General features: G+C 47.0%; 1 protein-coding gene and 1 pseudogene across 1 annotated transcript; both read left to right on the top strand.

Annotated features, from left to right (window-relative positions):
- The first annotated feature begins 2324 nt into the window (after positions 1-2324).
- LOC122125481 lies at positions 2325-2568 on the top strand (annotated as a pseudogene).
- A 5511-nt stretch (positions 2569-8079) lies between these two features.
- Positions 8080-15001, top strand: LOC122125547 (serine/threonine-protein phosphatase 2A 65 kDa regulatory subunit A alpha isoform-like). Its single transcript, XM_042700071.1, is given in 11 exon segments — positions 8080-8091; positions 8716-8830; positions 8918-8988; positions 9193-9329; positions 9533-9704; positions 9804-9864; positions 11122-11276; positions 11636-11778; positions 12289-12365; positions 13145-13389; positions 14915-15001. Coding segments are annotated over 11 exon segments (1275 nt in total).
- The last annotated feature ends 1205 nt before the right edge of the window (positions 15002-16206 follow it).

Here is a 16206-nt window from a genome sequence, read left to right as displayed (position 1 = left end):
GACTGATGTGGAAGAATCATGTCTTCAATCCAGCTTGCCGTACATAGTAAGATCTTTTCTCAAAATAGCAATGACCACATAGGGGCATCCACAGCTGTGCTGTGCGTAACACCATGGGTGAATGGGAACCCGAGACTGTAAAGGTGGGTCTGGGTGCACAGTGTCTGGCTCATTAACCCTCTGGAATGCAGGCCATAGAACCTGAGGTTTGTTTCAGAAGAGGGCCATGATAACTACTGGACCCAGAGTTTCCATCTCAGAGCCATTGCAGTAGAATCCTGACCAGTGTCTGACGGTAAATCCCAAGACTAATTACCGGACGGGTCCAGCCCCACGTGCCAACAGGAGGGCCAAAGAGTGCAGACGGAGGCACTGCTAGGCCCCGAGCCTGGCCCTGTCAGCACCCTGTCACACGCTTTCTGCTTGATCACACTTTGACACAGTCTTCCCCATCCAATGAAGTCTGTATATATATATATATAGGACAAAACCAGAGGGTTTGGAGAGCTTCCAGAAACCTGAAGATGTGAGGGTTCATGGAGCGTAGGGGGTGTAGACAAAGCACTCGGCTCCTGGGGCCTTGCCATACGCTTCTTTTCAGTGGCATCCTTATGGTAAACCCGTGAGGATTTGTCCCCGGTCCTGATTCCTTTGAGCTGATCAGCCCCACGTGGGGGCAGAGTAAGAAACACAGGCAAGCAATCTGGGACTTCACATCCGCAGCAGGGGAAGTTAGGGTGAGAAGTGAACCGAATTAGAGGTGCCGGACTGTGTCAGCTGTTGCATAAGGAAATACTCGGGGAGGGAGTTATGGCTCTGGTGGTAGAGAACCAGCCAATGAACAAAAGCATCAGATACCCAGTTGAAGTTCTAGTCTCAGATAAAGAAAAAGAAAGAAAAAAAAAAGGAAATGCTTGCTTTCTACTGGGGAGAAATGATCCCACTTTTCAGGGCCACAGCTTTTCTGTTGACTGTGCTGGAAATGTGGAGAAAAATCAGGGAATTTTGTTTGTCTTTACACATGGGCTGTAAGCTATTTCCAAGTCCTGAGCCAGTGCTGGTGATCAGGAAAGTAGTGTCTGTGGGTGAGTGTTTCAACATGGCAAGATAAGTTCACTCTGAATTGAGGGTGGGTCCTTGAGCAAACCACAGTGTCCTCCTAAGCACCCCAGCTGGAGAAGACTCAGTACACAGAGGGCACAGCCTGGGAACAGAGGCAGGGGGAGGCTGAGGATACATCCATAAGCCCAAGAAAATCAAGAACCATAACTGGGCCTGAAGTGAGGAGAGGAACTCAGAGTGGATCCCCATAGAAGCTGTGAATGTAAGCCACTGGGTGAGGCTATTTGTCCCAGCAGTCCCAGAGAACAGGTGCATCAAATTCTCGTAGTGTGTTTACATGAAAGGAGAAGCAGCAGCGAGACCCTCCCTCCCCTGAAGAAACTAGGGTGGGAACAAGGGACACCTGTCGAGGGCAGCCTGCATAGACAGGTTCCTAACCCGATAGCTCCGATTGCGACCACTGCAGTGGACTGCAAACCCTACCTTGTGTGCTTCTCCTGCCTAGGTCCAGTGCATGGAACACAATGATGTCATGTGTGCTGAGTGCAGTGACATCACTGAGACCAGCTAACCCTGGTGGGCACAGAAGGCCTCCTCCCCCAGGGTATGGCAGACCATGAAACTGCACTGAGGTGAAGAGTAGGCCCCACACCCAGGGAAAGAAAAGAGTGACTGAGAGCTTCCCTGCAGATGAGCCTCTCATCAAGACATTTAAGCATCTCTTTGGGATCACAATGGAACTGATGAACAGCTAGGTAAATAATGCAGCTGGGCTTAGTGACATGCACCTGAAATTCCAGCCCTGAAGAGGCTGAGGCAAGAGGATACTAGGTTCAAGGCTAGCCTGGACTACAGAGTTGAGACCCTGTCTTCAAAAGCAAAAGAGGGGCTGAGGAGGTGGCTCGGTGATAGACTGCTTGCCTTGCATACAGGAGACCCTGGGTTTGAATCCTCAGCACCACATAAGCAGCAAAGGCTGGAAGTGGCACTGGGGCTCAAATGGTAGAGCCCAACCCAGAAGCTCCATGGTGTCTGCAGAGAAATGAGTGAAACTGAACATTGTCATGTGGAGCTAAGTCAGCCAGGTTCAGAGCAGTGGAGTCACAGGCCCAACTGTGGATGAATGCATAAAGAAGATTTAGCCTGGTCAGTCGGTGCTTGAGTCCCAGGCCAGAGGCATGATCTTGAGATCCCGCCCCTCCGGGTGCCTTTGAGGACCTTTCATCAGAATTTTTGAGTCTGAGGCACAGTTCAGTGCCAGGATGATGAAAGCTGACATGGATGTTGATGCTGAAAATCAGATGGAACTGGAGGAAAAAGCACGACATTAATTAAGTGTTGGAACTCCAACACACACTTGAAGATCTCTCAGCAAGAGTAGATGCAGTTAAGGAAGAAAACCTGAAGCTAAAATCAGAAGACCATGTTTTTGGACAATATATAGAAAACCTCATGTCTGCTTCTAGTGTTTTCCAAACAACTGACATGAAAAGTAAAAGAAAGTAAGAGATTTAGTTCCCTTCTCATTTATGGAATTGCTGGTTCTCTCTCCCTGTCTCTCTCCCCCTTTCTTTCTCTCCATCCCTTCCCCCACCCTCCTTTTCTATCCCCTTTAAAACTAGGGAAGATTCCAAACATTATAGTAACTTTGTTTGTGGCTTCATTGAATGTTTATGAAAATAATTTCAAATCTAGGCAAAATTAACTACTTAAGAGGAGACTTCCATGAGTCTGTGTATTATGTTAGTCTAAGAAAATGTGCAGATGTGTTGTAAAGACTTTATAATTAGAATTGCATATATTTATGATACTTGAAAATGAATGTTTTATTGAATTTGCTTTGGTATATGGGCTTAGTCTTTTATTACATGTTTACTTAATAAGATATACAAGAAAATAACCATGTTGTTAAAATGTGACCAAAGTCATGTACTGAATGCTCAGCTTTATGTATGTACCTGTTCACCATTGTGTGCCTCTCCTCCATCTGCCTCATCCTTCCCATTTACCTTCTCCTAAGTCAAGATAATTTCACATTTGTAAAAGTTCTTTGAATAGTAATCACCCGACAGCAATCTGATCTGTAAGTCCTGAAGTTAACCAAAACCTTGCCTAAAGTTTGTCAGTTGTACTTTCTAATAATAATATAGGACTGATGGTTTCTCTTTAATCATTTGAAAGCAGATTTGGACTATAAAGAGGATTGTTGAAACTAAATTATCAAATTGAGATCTGTTTAAAAACAAAGAACCAACTTGCTTTTGCACGAAATAACCCACTTGCTATCTGAAAAGATAAGAATTTTGCTTATGGGCTGCGATGGTGGCTCAGTGGTAGAGTGCTTCCCTTGCATGTATGAGGCCCTGGGTTTGATTCCTCAGCACCACATAAGCAAAAAGAAAAAAGCAGGAAGTGGGGCTATGGCTCAAGTTGTAGAGGGCTAGCCTTGAGCTGAAGAGCTGAGGGACAGCACCCAGGCCTAGAGATCAGGCCTCATGACTGGACTCCCCCCCCTAAAAAATTTTGGTTATGTATTGATTAGAAGTAGAAAGTCTGGGAGGAATACATAGAAATAGGTAAAAATATAATGTGATAAACATAGCAACCAACTCCAAATGTTTTCACTTCCAATTTGTATTGTCTCTGGCACAGAAGAGATCTTCCAGGAAATATATATATATATATATGAAAATGGGTTAAGTTTGACTGATCTTACATACACCACATGCTATGCTATTCCAGCTCTCGGATTTGGTTGCAAGGTTTATTTGTTGTACCTAGTCAATGAACTGTTACCAAATTCCTTGAAGAGTATACTGGTAGTAGAATCATGAATGAGAGAATTTTATATGTATAATAATTGGTAAGCTCAGTATTTTTTTAAATTTTTTTTATTGTAAAGATACTATACAGAGGGTTACAGTTACGTTAGCAAGGTAATGAGTACAGTTCATATTGAGTATTGTTTCCCCCTCCATTGTTTTCCCCCTACCATCCCTTCGCTCCCTACTTTCCCTGATGTTCTTTTTTTTAAAAATTGTGGTTAAGTGAATACATAATTTCCCAAATTTCACAGTACTGTGGAATAATGATGCTCATTTAAAGTCACAAGTTCATTCTAACTTTCCTGGGGCAAATTGTCTATCAAAGTCTATAACATATAGTGGTGTACACTATACACCATACATGTGATCAGCAGCATGGGAAGCTCAGTATTTTTATCTCACTCTGTAAATTTAACTAATTGGTTGGTAGAATTTTAGTCATTCTCATAACAATTTCTAAAAATTTAGTTCATAGATTCCATTTGGCAAAGGAATCAATATCAGAGGTAATATTAAGTTATTAAACTAGGAAATGAGATCCACTAATATAGCTTATGGTTATTAGATTTGAACTACTTTAATCATGGGATAATCTTATGTTCTAGTATAAGATTTCATAAATGACTTTAACTATATGAAGATGTAATTGTCGTACTGCAAACATCCCTTTTGCATCCCTTTTGTGACCTAAATTTACAAATATTTAAAATTGTGTTGCATTTCTGCTTTGCTGTTTAATAAAAAGATGTTTCACACACACAAAAAAGAAGATGTAGTCTATTTCCATCACAAAGTACAACTAGGCCAGGAACAAGAAGGAAATCCTGTCATTTGCTGCCACATGTGTAGAACTACAGATCGCTGTGGGAAATGCAAGAAGTCAGACACAGAAAGGCAAATGCATGTTCTTGAAACAGACAAGAACAGGGCAGAGGAATTGTCAGCAAGACTAGGAGGGTCCAGGTGAGGAATGGAGTCACATGCAATGAGGTAGACCAGAAACCCAGGGTGAGGAGTCACTGCTGATCCTCTCTTGAGCACAGTGACAAATTTCTGCTTCAAAATCACCACTGCTAAGATGAAAATGAGTAGGGAATTAGAGAATGAAGCTACCTCCTCAGAAACGACCAGGCATGAAAAGAGATCACCCTGCTTTCAGGAATATGCATGAAATGCTTACCTCTAATCTCCAAATGAGTTCTCTGGGGATGAAAACATTTTTAGAAAAAAATGGCCATTATTGCCAAAGAAATTCCTGCACAGAAATGTCTCATTCTATTTTCTTTCTTTTATACCAGTCCAGTGGTTTGAACTGGGCCTGGATGCTGTTGCTGAGCTTTTTTGTTCCAGGCTGGCACTCTACCACCAGAGAGTGGAGATAAGAATTGGAGATAAGAATCTCATGGGCTGAACAAGTTTACACTCTCACCAACAATGAAGTAAGCTTCCCTTCTGTCCACATCCCCTCCACCATCTGTTGTTATTGGAGTTCTTGATTTTTGCCATTCTAACTGGGGTGAGGTGGTATCTCAATGTTGTTTTGATTAGCATTTCATTTATGGCTAGGGAGGTTGAGCATTTCTTCATGTGTCTGTTGGCCATCCTTCTTTCCTCTTCAGAGAAGTTTCTCTTTAAGTCTTTAGTCCACTTATTTATTGGGCAGTTGTTTCTTTGAAGATTTGTTGTTGGGGGATTTAATTTTTTGAATTCCAGGTATATTTTAGATATGAGACCCTTGTCTGTTGTATAGCTAGTGCAGATCTTCTCCCAATCTGTGGGCTTTCTATTGATCTTGCTAGCTATGTCCTTTGCCATGCAGAAGCTCTGCAATTTCATGCAATCCCATTTGTCCAACCTTTCTTTGATTTGTTGTGTTTCTGGATCTCTATTAAGAAAATTTCTGCCTGTGCCAAGGAGACCGATGGTTTCTCTTATTCCATCCTGTAATATTTTCAGAGTGTCTGCTTTGACTCCAAGGTCTTTGATCCATTTGGAGTTGATTCTGGTGCAGAGTGATATATAAGGATCTAGTTTTAGTTTTCTACAAGTATTTAACCAATTTTGCCAACATCATTTACTGAAGAGGCTGTCGTTCTTCAATTCTATTTTTTTTTTTTTTTGCTCCCTTATCGAAGATTAGATGGCTATACATCTGTAGGTTCATTTCTGGGTTTTCAATTCTATTCCATTGGTCCTGAGGTCTGTTCTTGTGCCAATACCAAGCTGTTTTGATTACTATGGCTTTATAGTAGAGTTTGAAATTTGGTATTGATATTCCTTCAGCACTGTTCTTTCTGGTAAGGATTATTTTTGCTATTCGGGTCTTTTATTGTTCCATATGAAATTTTGGATTGCCTCTTCTATTTCCTTGAAGAATGAGGTTGGAATATTGATAGGTATCACATTGAATTTGTACATAGCTTTGGGAAGTATTGCCATTTTCCAATCCAGGAGCATGGGAGTTTTTGCCACTTTCTACGTTCTGTTTTGATTTCCTTTTTCAAGTTTTTAAAGTTTTCATCATAGAGGTCCTTCACTTCTTTGGTTAAGTTAATTCATAGGTATTTTATTTTTTGTGGGGCTATTATGAATGGAGTTGCTTTCCTAATTTTAGCCACACTTTTCTCCTTGTTAGCATACAGAAAAGCCATTGATTTTTGAGGGTTAATTTTATACCCTGCTGCTTTGCCAAAGTTTTGAATCAGCTTGAGTAATTTGGGAATGGAGTCTGTGGGATTCTTTAAATACAAGATCATGTCATCTGCAAATATGGAGAGTTTTATTTCTTCTTTCCCTATTTGGATCCCCTTTATGTTTGCATCTTGTCCTATTGCTGTAGCTAGGCATTCTAATAATAGATTGAAGAGCAGTGGAGAGAGTGGACATCCTTGTCTCGTTCCTGAGTTTAGAGGAAATGGCTTTAGTTTTTTACCATTAAGTACAATGCTGGCTGTAGGTTTGTCATATACAGCCTTTATTGTATTGAGGAAGGTCCCATGGATTCCTAATTTTTCCAGAACCTTTATCACAAAGTGGTGTTGGATCTTGTCAAATGCTTTTTCTGCACCTATTGAGAAAACCATGTGGTTCTTATCCTTGCTCTTGTTGATGTGATGAATTATATTAATTGATTTGGGTATATTGAACCAGCTTTGCATCCCTGAAATGAATCCTGTTTGATCGTGGTGTATGATTTTTTGGATGAATTGTTGAAGATGGCCAAACTTTTGTTGAGAAGTTTTGCATCAATGTTCATCAAAGAAATGGGTGTATAGTTCTCTTTCTTTGATGAGTCCCTGCCTGGTTTTGGGAAGAGGGTTATGATGGCTTCATAGAATGAGTTCGGTAGTGAACTTTCTCTTTCAATTTCATTGAAGAGTTGGAGGAGTATTGGTGTGAGTTCTGCTTTGAAGGCCTTGTAGAATTCCACTGTAAAACCATCTGGTCCTGGACTTTTCTTAGATGGGAGGACTCTTATTGCTGTTTCTATTTCAATACTTGATATGGCCCTATTAAGATGGTTTAACTCATCTTGGTTTAGTTTCGACAGGACATTTTCTTTTGTGCAGTGAGTCCCTGCTGTTCTCTCATTCCCTCCCAGCCCCTCCCTCCCGTCTCTACCCACAGCTGAGCAGTTCACTTTCATCAATGTCCAGTGAGCTCCATGGATGCACTTTTTTCCATCCTTTTTCCCTCCTTGGACCCTCCCAAACATAACATGAGAACAGGCTGTTTACCAGATAAAGAACACAGAAAAATCAAAAGCTAAAACCAAATATATATATATGTATTTTGTTTCCACATCTTGGGATTTGTTTCCATACGTGTAATATTTTATATGAATATGAAGAGACGCTTAGGCATTGGGCCTTTGTGATTCTCTCCTAAGACTATTCTCCTTTGGTCTCACTGTGTGTGAGTCTCTGGAATCCTGTGGCATTTGTCATATCCCAGTGCATTTTAGATCTAACTTCCTTATATCAGAGAATGTGCACTGTTAATCTCCAATCTTGACTTACCTCACTTCACATGATTTGTTCTAGTTCCATCCATTTCCCTGCAAGTGACATTATCTTATTCTTTCTAATGGCTGTGTAAAGTTCCATTGGCCACATTGTGGGTCCACTCATCTACTGTGGGGCATCTGGGCTGTTTCCATATCTTGGCTATTGTGAGTACTGTGGCAGTGAACATGGGTGTGCAGGTGTCCTTGTCATGACATTCAGCGTAGATGCCCAGGAATGGGTGGGAGGGAATGTCTGTGTTTAGTATTTGGAGGAACCTGCAGACTGCTGTGCTGAGTGGCTCTACTAGTTCACATTGCCACCAGCTGCACAGTAGGGCTCCTTTTCTCCACATCCCTGCCAGCATTTGTTCGAATTCACAATGCTGGCCAATCTAACTGGATTAAGATGGAATCTCAGGGTTGTTGTGATTTGTACTTCCTTCAAGCCCAGGAATGATGAGCATATCCTCCTCTGTTTCTTTGCCATTCTTCTCTCTTCTGAGAAGTCTCTCCTTAGCTCCCCTGCCCATTTAGTGACTCAGCCCACTATATTTTAGTGTAAATGTAAAAGCGGGAGAGTCTGCATCGCTGGCATGTTTGTGGATCCAGTCACAGAAAGCCCCACTTGGGACAGTGCGAACTAAGGTCTTTGGTTTTGGCACACGCTGCTGGGGACGCGGCCTGGCTCTGGGGAGAGCAGCCTGCCTAGTCTCCACACCTCTGCACCACTTCTGCCTGGATTTTGTCCTCAATAACTGAGAGAGGCTGCCAGACCCCCTTTCGCTCCACACATCCCGCCTCTCCCTGGTTCCAGGTTGACAGCTCCAGAAAGCAGTGGGGCTTGAGATCACCAGGACAGACCTGGTGCCTGCTTTCTAGAAGCTGATAAAGGACTGCGAGGCCAAGGTGAGGGCCGCGGACTCCCACAAGGTGAAAGGTGGGTGCCCGTGACCCATGCTTGAGGAGGGGGGGCTCAGGGTGGAGGTGTAGCCGGCACCATCTCATCCCCCGCCCTGGCCTGCAGCGTTCTGCGAGAACCTCTCTGCAGATTGTCGTGAGAAAGTGATCATGACCCAGATCTTGCTGTGCATCAAGGTAACCGGATTGGAGGAGGGAGTCAGCTGGGGATTAAAGAGGGCCCAGAACAGGCTGTGGAAATGCCTCAGGCACCTGGGTCATAGTCTTCAGCCAAGGAGATGGAGACAGGATCCCTGCAGCCCGCCCCCAAACCCCCTGCCAATCATGTGCAGAGGAGGCTGCGGCAGGTCCCCCTGGGCCTCCCTCCCCTCTCCCTCCCAGGAACTGGTGTCAGATGCCAACCAGCACGTGAAGTCTGCCCTGGCCTCTGTCATCATCGGCCTCTCTCCCCTTCTGGGCAAAGACAACACCATTGATCACCTCCTGCCACTCTTCCTGGCCCAGCTGAGGGACAGGTGAGTATTCCCTCCCCGAGTCCCCCACCCAGGTGATCGATTGCCATTGCGGAGTCCAGCAGGTATCCCCAGGGCCAGTTTGGGGCTGGGGCAGTGACCTTGGGGAGATGGCAGGTCTGTAGGGTGTTGCTGTGGGGTGGCACACCCCTCCCCCCATTCAGGGCCGCCTTGGGCCAGGCATCACTGGATCCCCATCCTCTGCAGTCCCTTGAGGTGCGGCTGAACATCATCTCCAACCTGGACTATGTGAAGGAGATTTTCGCCATCCGGCAGCTGTCCCAGTCGCTTCTGCCAGCCATCGTGGAGCTAGCCCAGGACGCCAAGTGGCGGGTGCGTTTGGCCATCATTGAGTACATGTCCCTGGTGGCTAGGCAGCTGGTGCGTGATCCAGGGCATGCCGGGTAGGGCAGGGAGGGGAGAGGAGGCTGGCTATCCTCCTTCACCCTCTGAGCCCTCACCACCTCTCTCCTCTGGCAGGGAGTGGAATTCTTTGATGAGAAACTCAACTCATTGTGCATAGCATGGCTGGTGGACCATGGTGAGTCCTGCCATAAGGAGCTGGCAGCCAGTGGGCGGGGCACGCCACTGTTCTGTCTGTGTAGCCCCCTGCTGTTGGAACCTTGAGGGATGCTGGTGCTGAGCCCTGACCCACTCTAACACTCCCCCATGGCCTTCTGCCACGGACCGGGTTCTGTCGGGACGACAGAGGATACCTAGGGGAGGAACCTGGAATAGGATGGGGAGATGGCAAACAGACAACTCACACACATTAGGAGTGGATGCTGAGTGCTGAGTGCTGAGTGCGATTTAATGCAGAGGATAACAAACTTTTATAACAGAAGTCTTCATAAGAAAGGGGCAAAAGGTTACACAATCTTGCTGCAAGGCTTCGTTCTTGGATGGTCACCAGCTGGTCGCCTGAAAGGGCAAAAGTTTACACAATCTTGCTGCAGGGCTTCATTCTTAGGTGGTCACCAGCTGGTCGCCTGAAAGGCACTTGTTTCCGGCTTATCTCTAAGAAATATAATGGGTTTCGACGTTTGTCACCAACTAACCATTACCTTATTTCTATAGAGGCCTTAATTATCCCATAAGATCTTTCCTGTTCCTTCTTTAATAGTAAGGTCACGGAGGCCTAGATCTAGCAAGTCTCAGTAAATGAGAGTACCAGGAAGTTCTTTCTCCTAAGTAGTTATCTCAGCAATTGCCATACATTCCTTCTGTTCTAGCCGCGCCTACAGCTTCTTGTAAATTTCTTACAATTCCTTCTGCTGGAGTGACTTTGTGAAACCCCCAATACTTTTATATTTGCTTATAACTTGTCTACTAGCCTTCATAAGAGGGGTTGCAGGGTAGCACTTACCTCTGGTGAGTTAGTCATATTTTTGAGACATTCATCAGATATTGGAGTCGTCAACACTCTTAAGAAAGAGCTTTGAATAAGGGAACGTTGACAATGAGTAAGCACAATGAGCAGCAGAAACAGTAAAAGATTAATAGGCACTCTTATACAGTGAGGAAAAGAAAGGCAGAAACACATCTTTCCCAGGGGCTTGCCAGCCTTTTTCCAGGAGTAGGCCTCTTAGAAGCCCTATTCTCCAAGGTAGACTTCGGTGAAGCCCCAAAACTTGGAGATAGGTTTCTGTAAAGCCCCATTCTCTGAGGTAGACTTCAGTGAAGTCCCAAAACTCAGAGATAGGTCTCTGAAGCCCCTATCTTGGTCTGATAGATGGCTTCCCATGCTAAGCAGACTCCACTGGAGTCGGCGTGGCTGCCTTCCTGTTCCCCCTTGCAGTCTATGCCATCTGTAAGGCAGCCACCAGCAACCTCAAGAAGCTGGTGGAGAAGTTCAGGAAGGAGTGGGCCCATGCCACCATCATCCCCAAAGTGCTGGCCATGTCCGGAGACCCCAACTACCTGCATCGCATGACCACCCTCTTCTGCATAAACGTGAGTGTGGCTCGCTCCCCAACTGCACCCAGGAGCCGGATTGCCAGGGGAGAGGCACACACAGCCCCGTCGTGACACCAAATTTGGGAGTGGAGAGGCCGGGGGCCAGGGCCAGCTCTACACATCCAGAGCTGGGTGGACTCCAGGCCTCCGCCACCCTTGGACTGGGTGTGGGTGACCTGGTGTGAGACACACCGTTGGCTGCGTGTTCAGAGTTGAGCTCATTGTAAATCGTAGTTGCGGGGAGGTGGTGTCAATTGTGTGTGTCTTTGGATGCCGGTGAGGGTTCTTGCCGCCTCGACACCCGGGCCCAGCTGTCAGGCACTGACTGTACTGATTGTGTGCCCATGCTTGGCCAGGTTCTGTCAGAGGTGTGCAGGCAGGACATCACCACCAAGCACATGTTGCCCACCGTTGTTCGAATGGCAGGGGACCCCGTCGCCAAAGTCCGCTTCAATGTGGCCAAGTCCCTGCAGAAGATCAGGTCCATCCTCCACAACAGGTGAGCTGGGACTCGCTGTTGTTATGCTCCTCTCCAGCTACACTGTTCCTTCCTTTGTAGTGATAGAGAGGGTTGACCTCACTTGGCAAGCATTCTGCCACTTGAGCCATGCGCCCAGTGCTTTTTACCTTGGTTATATTTCACAGAGTGCATGTGTAGGCCCAGGCAGCCTGGTCTGTGCATGCTGCTCACACTGCTAGGAATAGGGGTGCCACCACACCCAGCTATTGCTAGGGCTTCCTCAGTGGCTGGGATTCCAGATGTGCACCACTGTGTTCAGCTGCCACTGTTCCCTGCTGCTTCCTGCCAGTGTCGGCTTCACTGTAGACTGAAGAGTCAGCAGTGGAGGTGGCGAGCAGAATGGGGAGGGGGTGTGAAGGGAAGGGAGGTGAGGGGTGGCTCAGCATGGCTAGCAGTCTGGAGATGCAAGGGGGTGGCCAGGCCTGAACTGAGTTCCCAGCTGTGGGCCCCATCAACTTCAGGCTGCAGCCCTTTCACCTCTGCTTCCAGCACCCTGCAGAGTGAGGTCAAGCCAGTCCTGGAGAATCTGACCCAGGACCAGGACTTTGCTCTGGAGGCCTTGACTGGTGCGGGCTGTGGGTGGGCGGGCAGTGGCAGGTGGGAAGGGTGGTGGTGCCCAGGCAGGGGCCCGGGAGGGCCAGAGTGTGGCAGTGCCCATGGGTCTAGGGCCAGATAGGCAGGTGGATGGGGAAAGGGTGGTGGGGCCTGGGCAGGAGCGCAAGAGGGCCAGGCTGGGCTTCTGAGCCGGCCCTTTCCTGTTCCTCCAATTCTGTCTCTTGCCTGATGCTGGAAGAAGAGCCAGTGCTTGGGCCTCCAGTGCCTGGCTCCGGCCCACCCTCCGCTCAGCCCTCACTGATCTCCTCCCTCAAGGAGCCAGTGTGTCGCTGACAGCCCTCCCTGTGCATGGCCTGAACCCAGACCTGGCCCTATGCTGGTTCCCTGAGGTCCCTGGGGAGATGGCACCTGGCCCCCTCCCAAAGGCTGAGGGACACGTGATGGGATGGACAGCAGCCAGGAGGAAGGTGCCACTCTGCCCTGTAGGGAGAGACGCGAGTATCCGGGTCACTGCCTCTTGCTGCTGAGATGGGGACCCCATCCCCACCTCCCTCCCACTTCCCTCCCCTTCCCTCCCCCCACCCCCTTCCCTGGTGGTTTATTTGTGTCAACTGTACTTTTTATATTTTATTTCCTTTCCCCCTCTTTTCACAAAGAAATAAAGGTATAGAAACAGTTGACCCTCAGGTCTTAGTGAGGGTTGGGGGGAGTGTCCTGGGGCCTTGGTCTCTGCCCTTTTCTGTGAGGACAATTAGTCCTAAGTGCTCACACTGAGTGTCCTGACCCCTAGGCATGCTGCCTGCTGTGGCAGAGCTGGCCAAGGACCCGGGCTGCCTGCGGAGGCCCTACTGTTCACATCCTCCTATTATTCACATCCTCCTACTGCTCAAGTCCTCTTACTGTTCACTGAGCCACACCCCTGCCCTGGGAAAATCATCCATGTATTTTGATGAGCACATAGCATTGTCCCAAAGCCTGGGTTTCCCACTGGGTACGGCAAGCATTCCCAAGGCCCCTGTGGTCGAGGACATCAGTGTGAGTCTCCTTTACGGCTTTATATCTTTTTTTTTTTTTGGTTACTCATGTGTATTAAACTCTGGTCCTGGCTGCTGGACCTCAGCTCATCAGCTGAGAGCGAGCACTCTACCACCTGAGCCACAGCCTCACTTCTGGTTTTCCAGCACCTGGCTAGGTTTGTGTCTTTTAAAGTCTGGATTCTACTTGAGAAAAACATATTTACGTTTCTTGTCTGGCTTGTTTTCCTTCCCAAGATGTATGATGAAATACAGGTTCATCCATTTTCCTGCAGGTGCCAGGCTTTGTTCTTCATGGAAAGTTGTTTTTTTTAGCAGAACAGACAAATATATGAGATAGAAAGGAGTAGATGGCAATAGATAGCATATGAAAAATTTGGAGCTATTTGGTGATGGGGAATTGATATACAGCATAAAGCAGACAGTATTTTCCGGATCTGTATACACCTGCCTGAACTATAAAGCTGTGACCCAGCTCTACCCTGTGCCTCTCAGCCAGGAGGGAGAGCTGGCCTGGCCCAGTTATAAACCAGCACTCCATAGAGATGACATTTCACCAGCCAAGACTGAAAACTGAAAGTTCATGGTGGAAAACCATGCCAAGCAAATGGGAACTGACCTTTAAGGCAGCCCCAGTTGCATGTCCCATGAGAGCAGGGGAGATATCAAACCCAAGTTAGGCTGATGAGATAAAGACTGTCACCCTCTGCTGACAGACAGTGAGCCAGTGCACAGATGCCTACTGCTGCCCCGGTTTCATGAGCTAGTACTACTGGAGGCCATAGACCCTTAAGTCCAGGCCAAGTTAGAATGTTGGCTTAAGACCCCTCTCATCAAGTGATAGGCTGTCGAGCCCAAAGTCAGCCATAAGACTTAAGAATCAAATAAAGGAACAAGTTTACAAATTCAAGAATCAAAACCATAGCACAACTTTCCAGAACCTCTGGGATGCAGCAAAAGCTTCTCAGGAATTTACAGTTATTTGGGCCCGGCATGAAAACAGTTGTCTCAAATGCAATCAATGATGAAGCACAATATGAAAGCAAATCCAGAACAGTGGATAGAAATACAATCAGAAGGTCTGGGAAGGTGACTCAGTGGTAGAGCACTTGCCTTGCATGCTTGAGGCCCTAGGTTCAATTCCTCAGCACCACATAAGCAGGAAAAAAAAAGCCGGAAGTGGAGCTGTGTATCATCTGGAAGACTGCTAGCCTTGAGCTAAAGAGCTGAGGTACAGTGCCCAGGCCCAGAGTTCAAGTCTTAGAACTGGAAAAAAAGAGAAGGGACACTTTGGGTAAGAAACTTTGGGGACACATGGCTTACACACCGCTGAGGTTGTTTACAGACAGTCATCTCAAGTTGGGTCTCAGTGTCTCCTGCCGGCCTACTGGGATCCAGGAGAGGTAAGTGACTGCAGCACTCCCCTGCCCCCTGGAGAAGCACCCACATGAAAGTGAAAAGTGTCTTGATAATTGTCACATGGGGGAAAAGAAAAAGTTTACTGAGAACTTGGTCTGCCACCCCAGGTGAAGGGAAAATCACCGCTCCCGCGGGAGATGACCTTGGCTGCCGACCTCCTGGACCCCTATCTAAGGAGCCCTCTGCAGCTCTGAAGTGCCCATGTGCATCTCAGAAATGACCCGCCCTGCCACGCACATCCTGAGAGAAGAGGCGAGCACTTGTGTTCATTGCCACTGGAGAGGTGCAGCCTGCAGGAGAGACCCCAGGTTCCACACTCTGGGTAAGAAATCACGTTAGGAGCAGGGATTCTGGATTGAAACCGGATGCATGACAAAGAAACAGGGAAGGATAGGAATGGGCTAGGACAGTGAAAAGAACTGGGGTTCTAGGCCCCCCCACCCCCAAGCCCTGTGGGTTCCTCACTTCCTCTTCCTCACAGAGTCTGTCCTGGTTTATGACAAGTGAGGAGGAATCCTGATTGTCCAGGGGCTGGGGAAGATGTGTTCACATCAGTGACTCTAGAATGGCATTTGAACCTAAAATTGCCCCTCTCGTTCTCTGTCATCCACCTCCTCCTTCAACCGCACCATCCCCACCACAGACCTGGTTCATCTTCCTGGTATTTCTTCTGTGAAATGTGGGCTCCGTGTTGAGGAAACGGTGACACCTGGGACCCACGCCCCCAGCCAGTGTATTGAGGTATAAGTGCATGTGACCCCAGGAATGTGTCACGCATGTTTCAAGTTTCTTTCTTTAGCCAGTCAGAGAGCTTGAACTTGGGGCTTGCCCATGTTCCTTGAGCCCTTTTTGCTCATGGCTAGGCCTCTACCACTTTGAGCACAGATCTACTTCTGGCTTGCTGGTGCTTAACTGGAGAGAAGAGTCTCACAGACTTTACTTCTCTGGTCTGGCTTTGAATTGGGCATCCAAGGTCTCAGCCCTTGAGTAGCTAGGATTACAGGCTTGAGCCACTAGGGCCTTGCTTGTTTAGAATCTTAGATCTGATTCTACAGAGGAGAAATGTAGCTGCCTTCATCTCAGAACCTGATTCACCTTCCCTTAATGCCATTCTCCAGGTTCACCCATTTCCCTGAACATGCCATCTTCCTCTTCCCAATGGATCAATAGAATTGGATTTTTCCTAATACATGAGAGACAGTAGGACAGTATTTCCAGTGGTGTGAATGCAGGATGGAGAATGTTGAGTTCCCTTGGCACCATGAAGGCCTCAGTTTCCCAAGCCAGAGCCTCTGAATGAGACTCAAGGAACAGAGAGGATGGGAGATGCCCATGTGTCTATGGGGGTGATCCTCTTAGGCCAGACTGTGGTTGGGTTTGTGGGTAATTTGTCTCTTCT

The sequence above is a fragment of the Dipodomys spectabilis genome, unplaced genomic scaffold, assembly GCF_019054845.1.
Source record: "Dipodomys spectabilis isolate Male_0828 unplaced genomic scaffold, ASM1905484v1 ptg000266l, whole genome shotgun sequence".
NCBI lineage: Eukaryota > Metazoa > Chordata > Mammalia > Rodentia > Heteromyidae > Dipodomys > Dipodomys spectabilis.
Note: the sequence above shows the minus strand (reverse complement) of the source record. Positions and strands in the feature narration are given on the sequence as shown.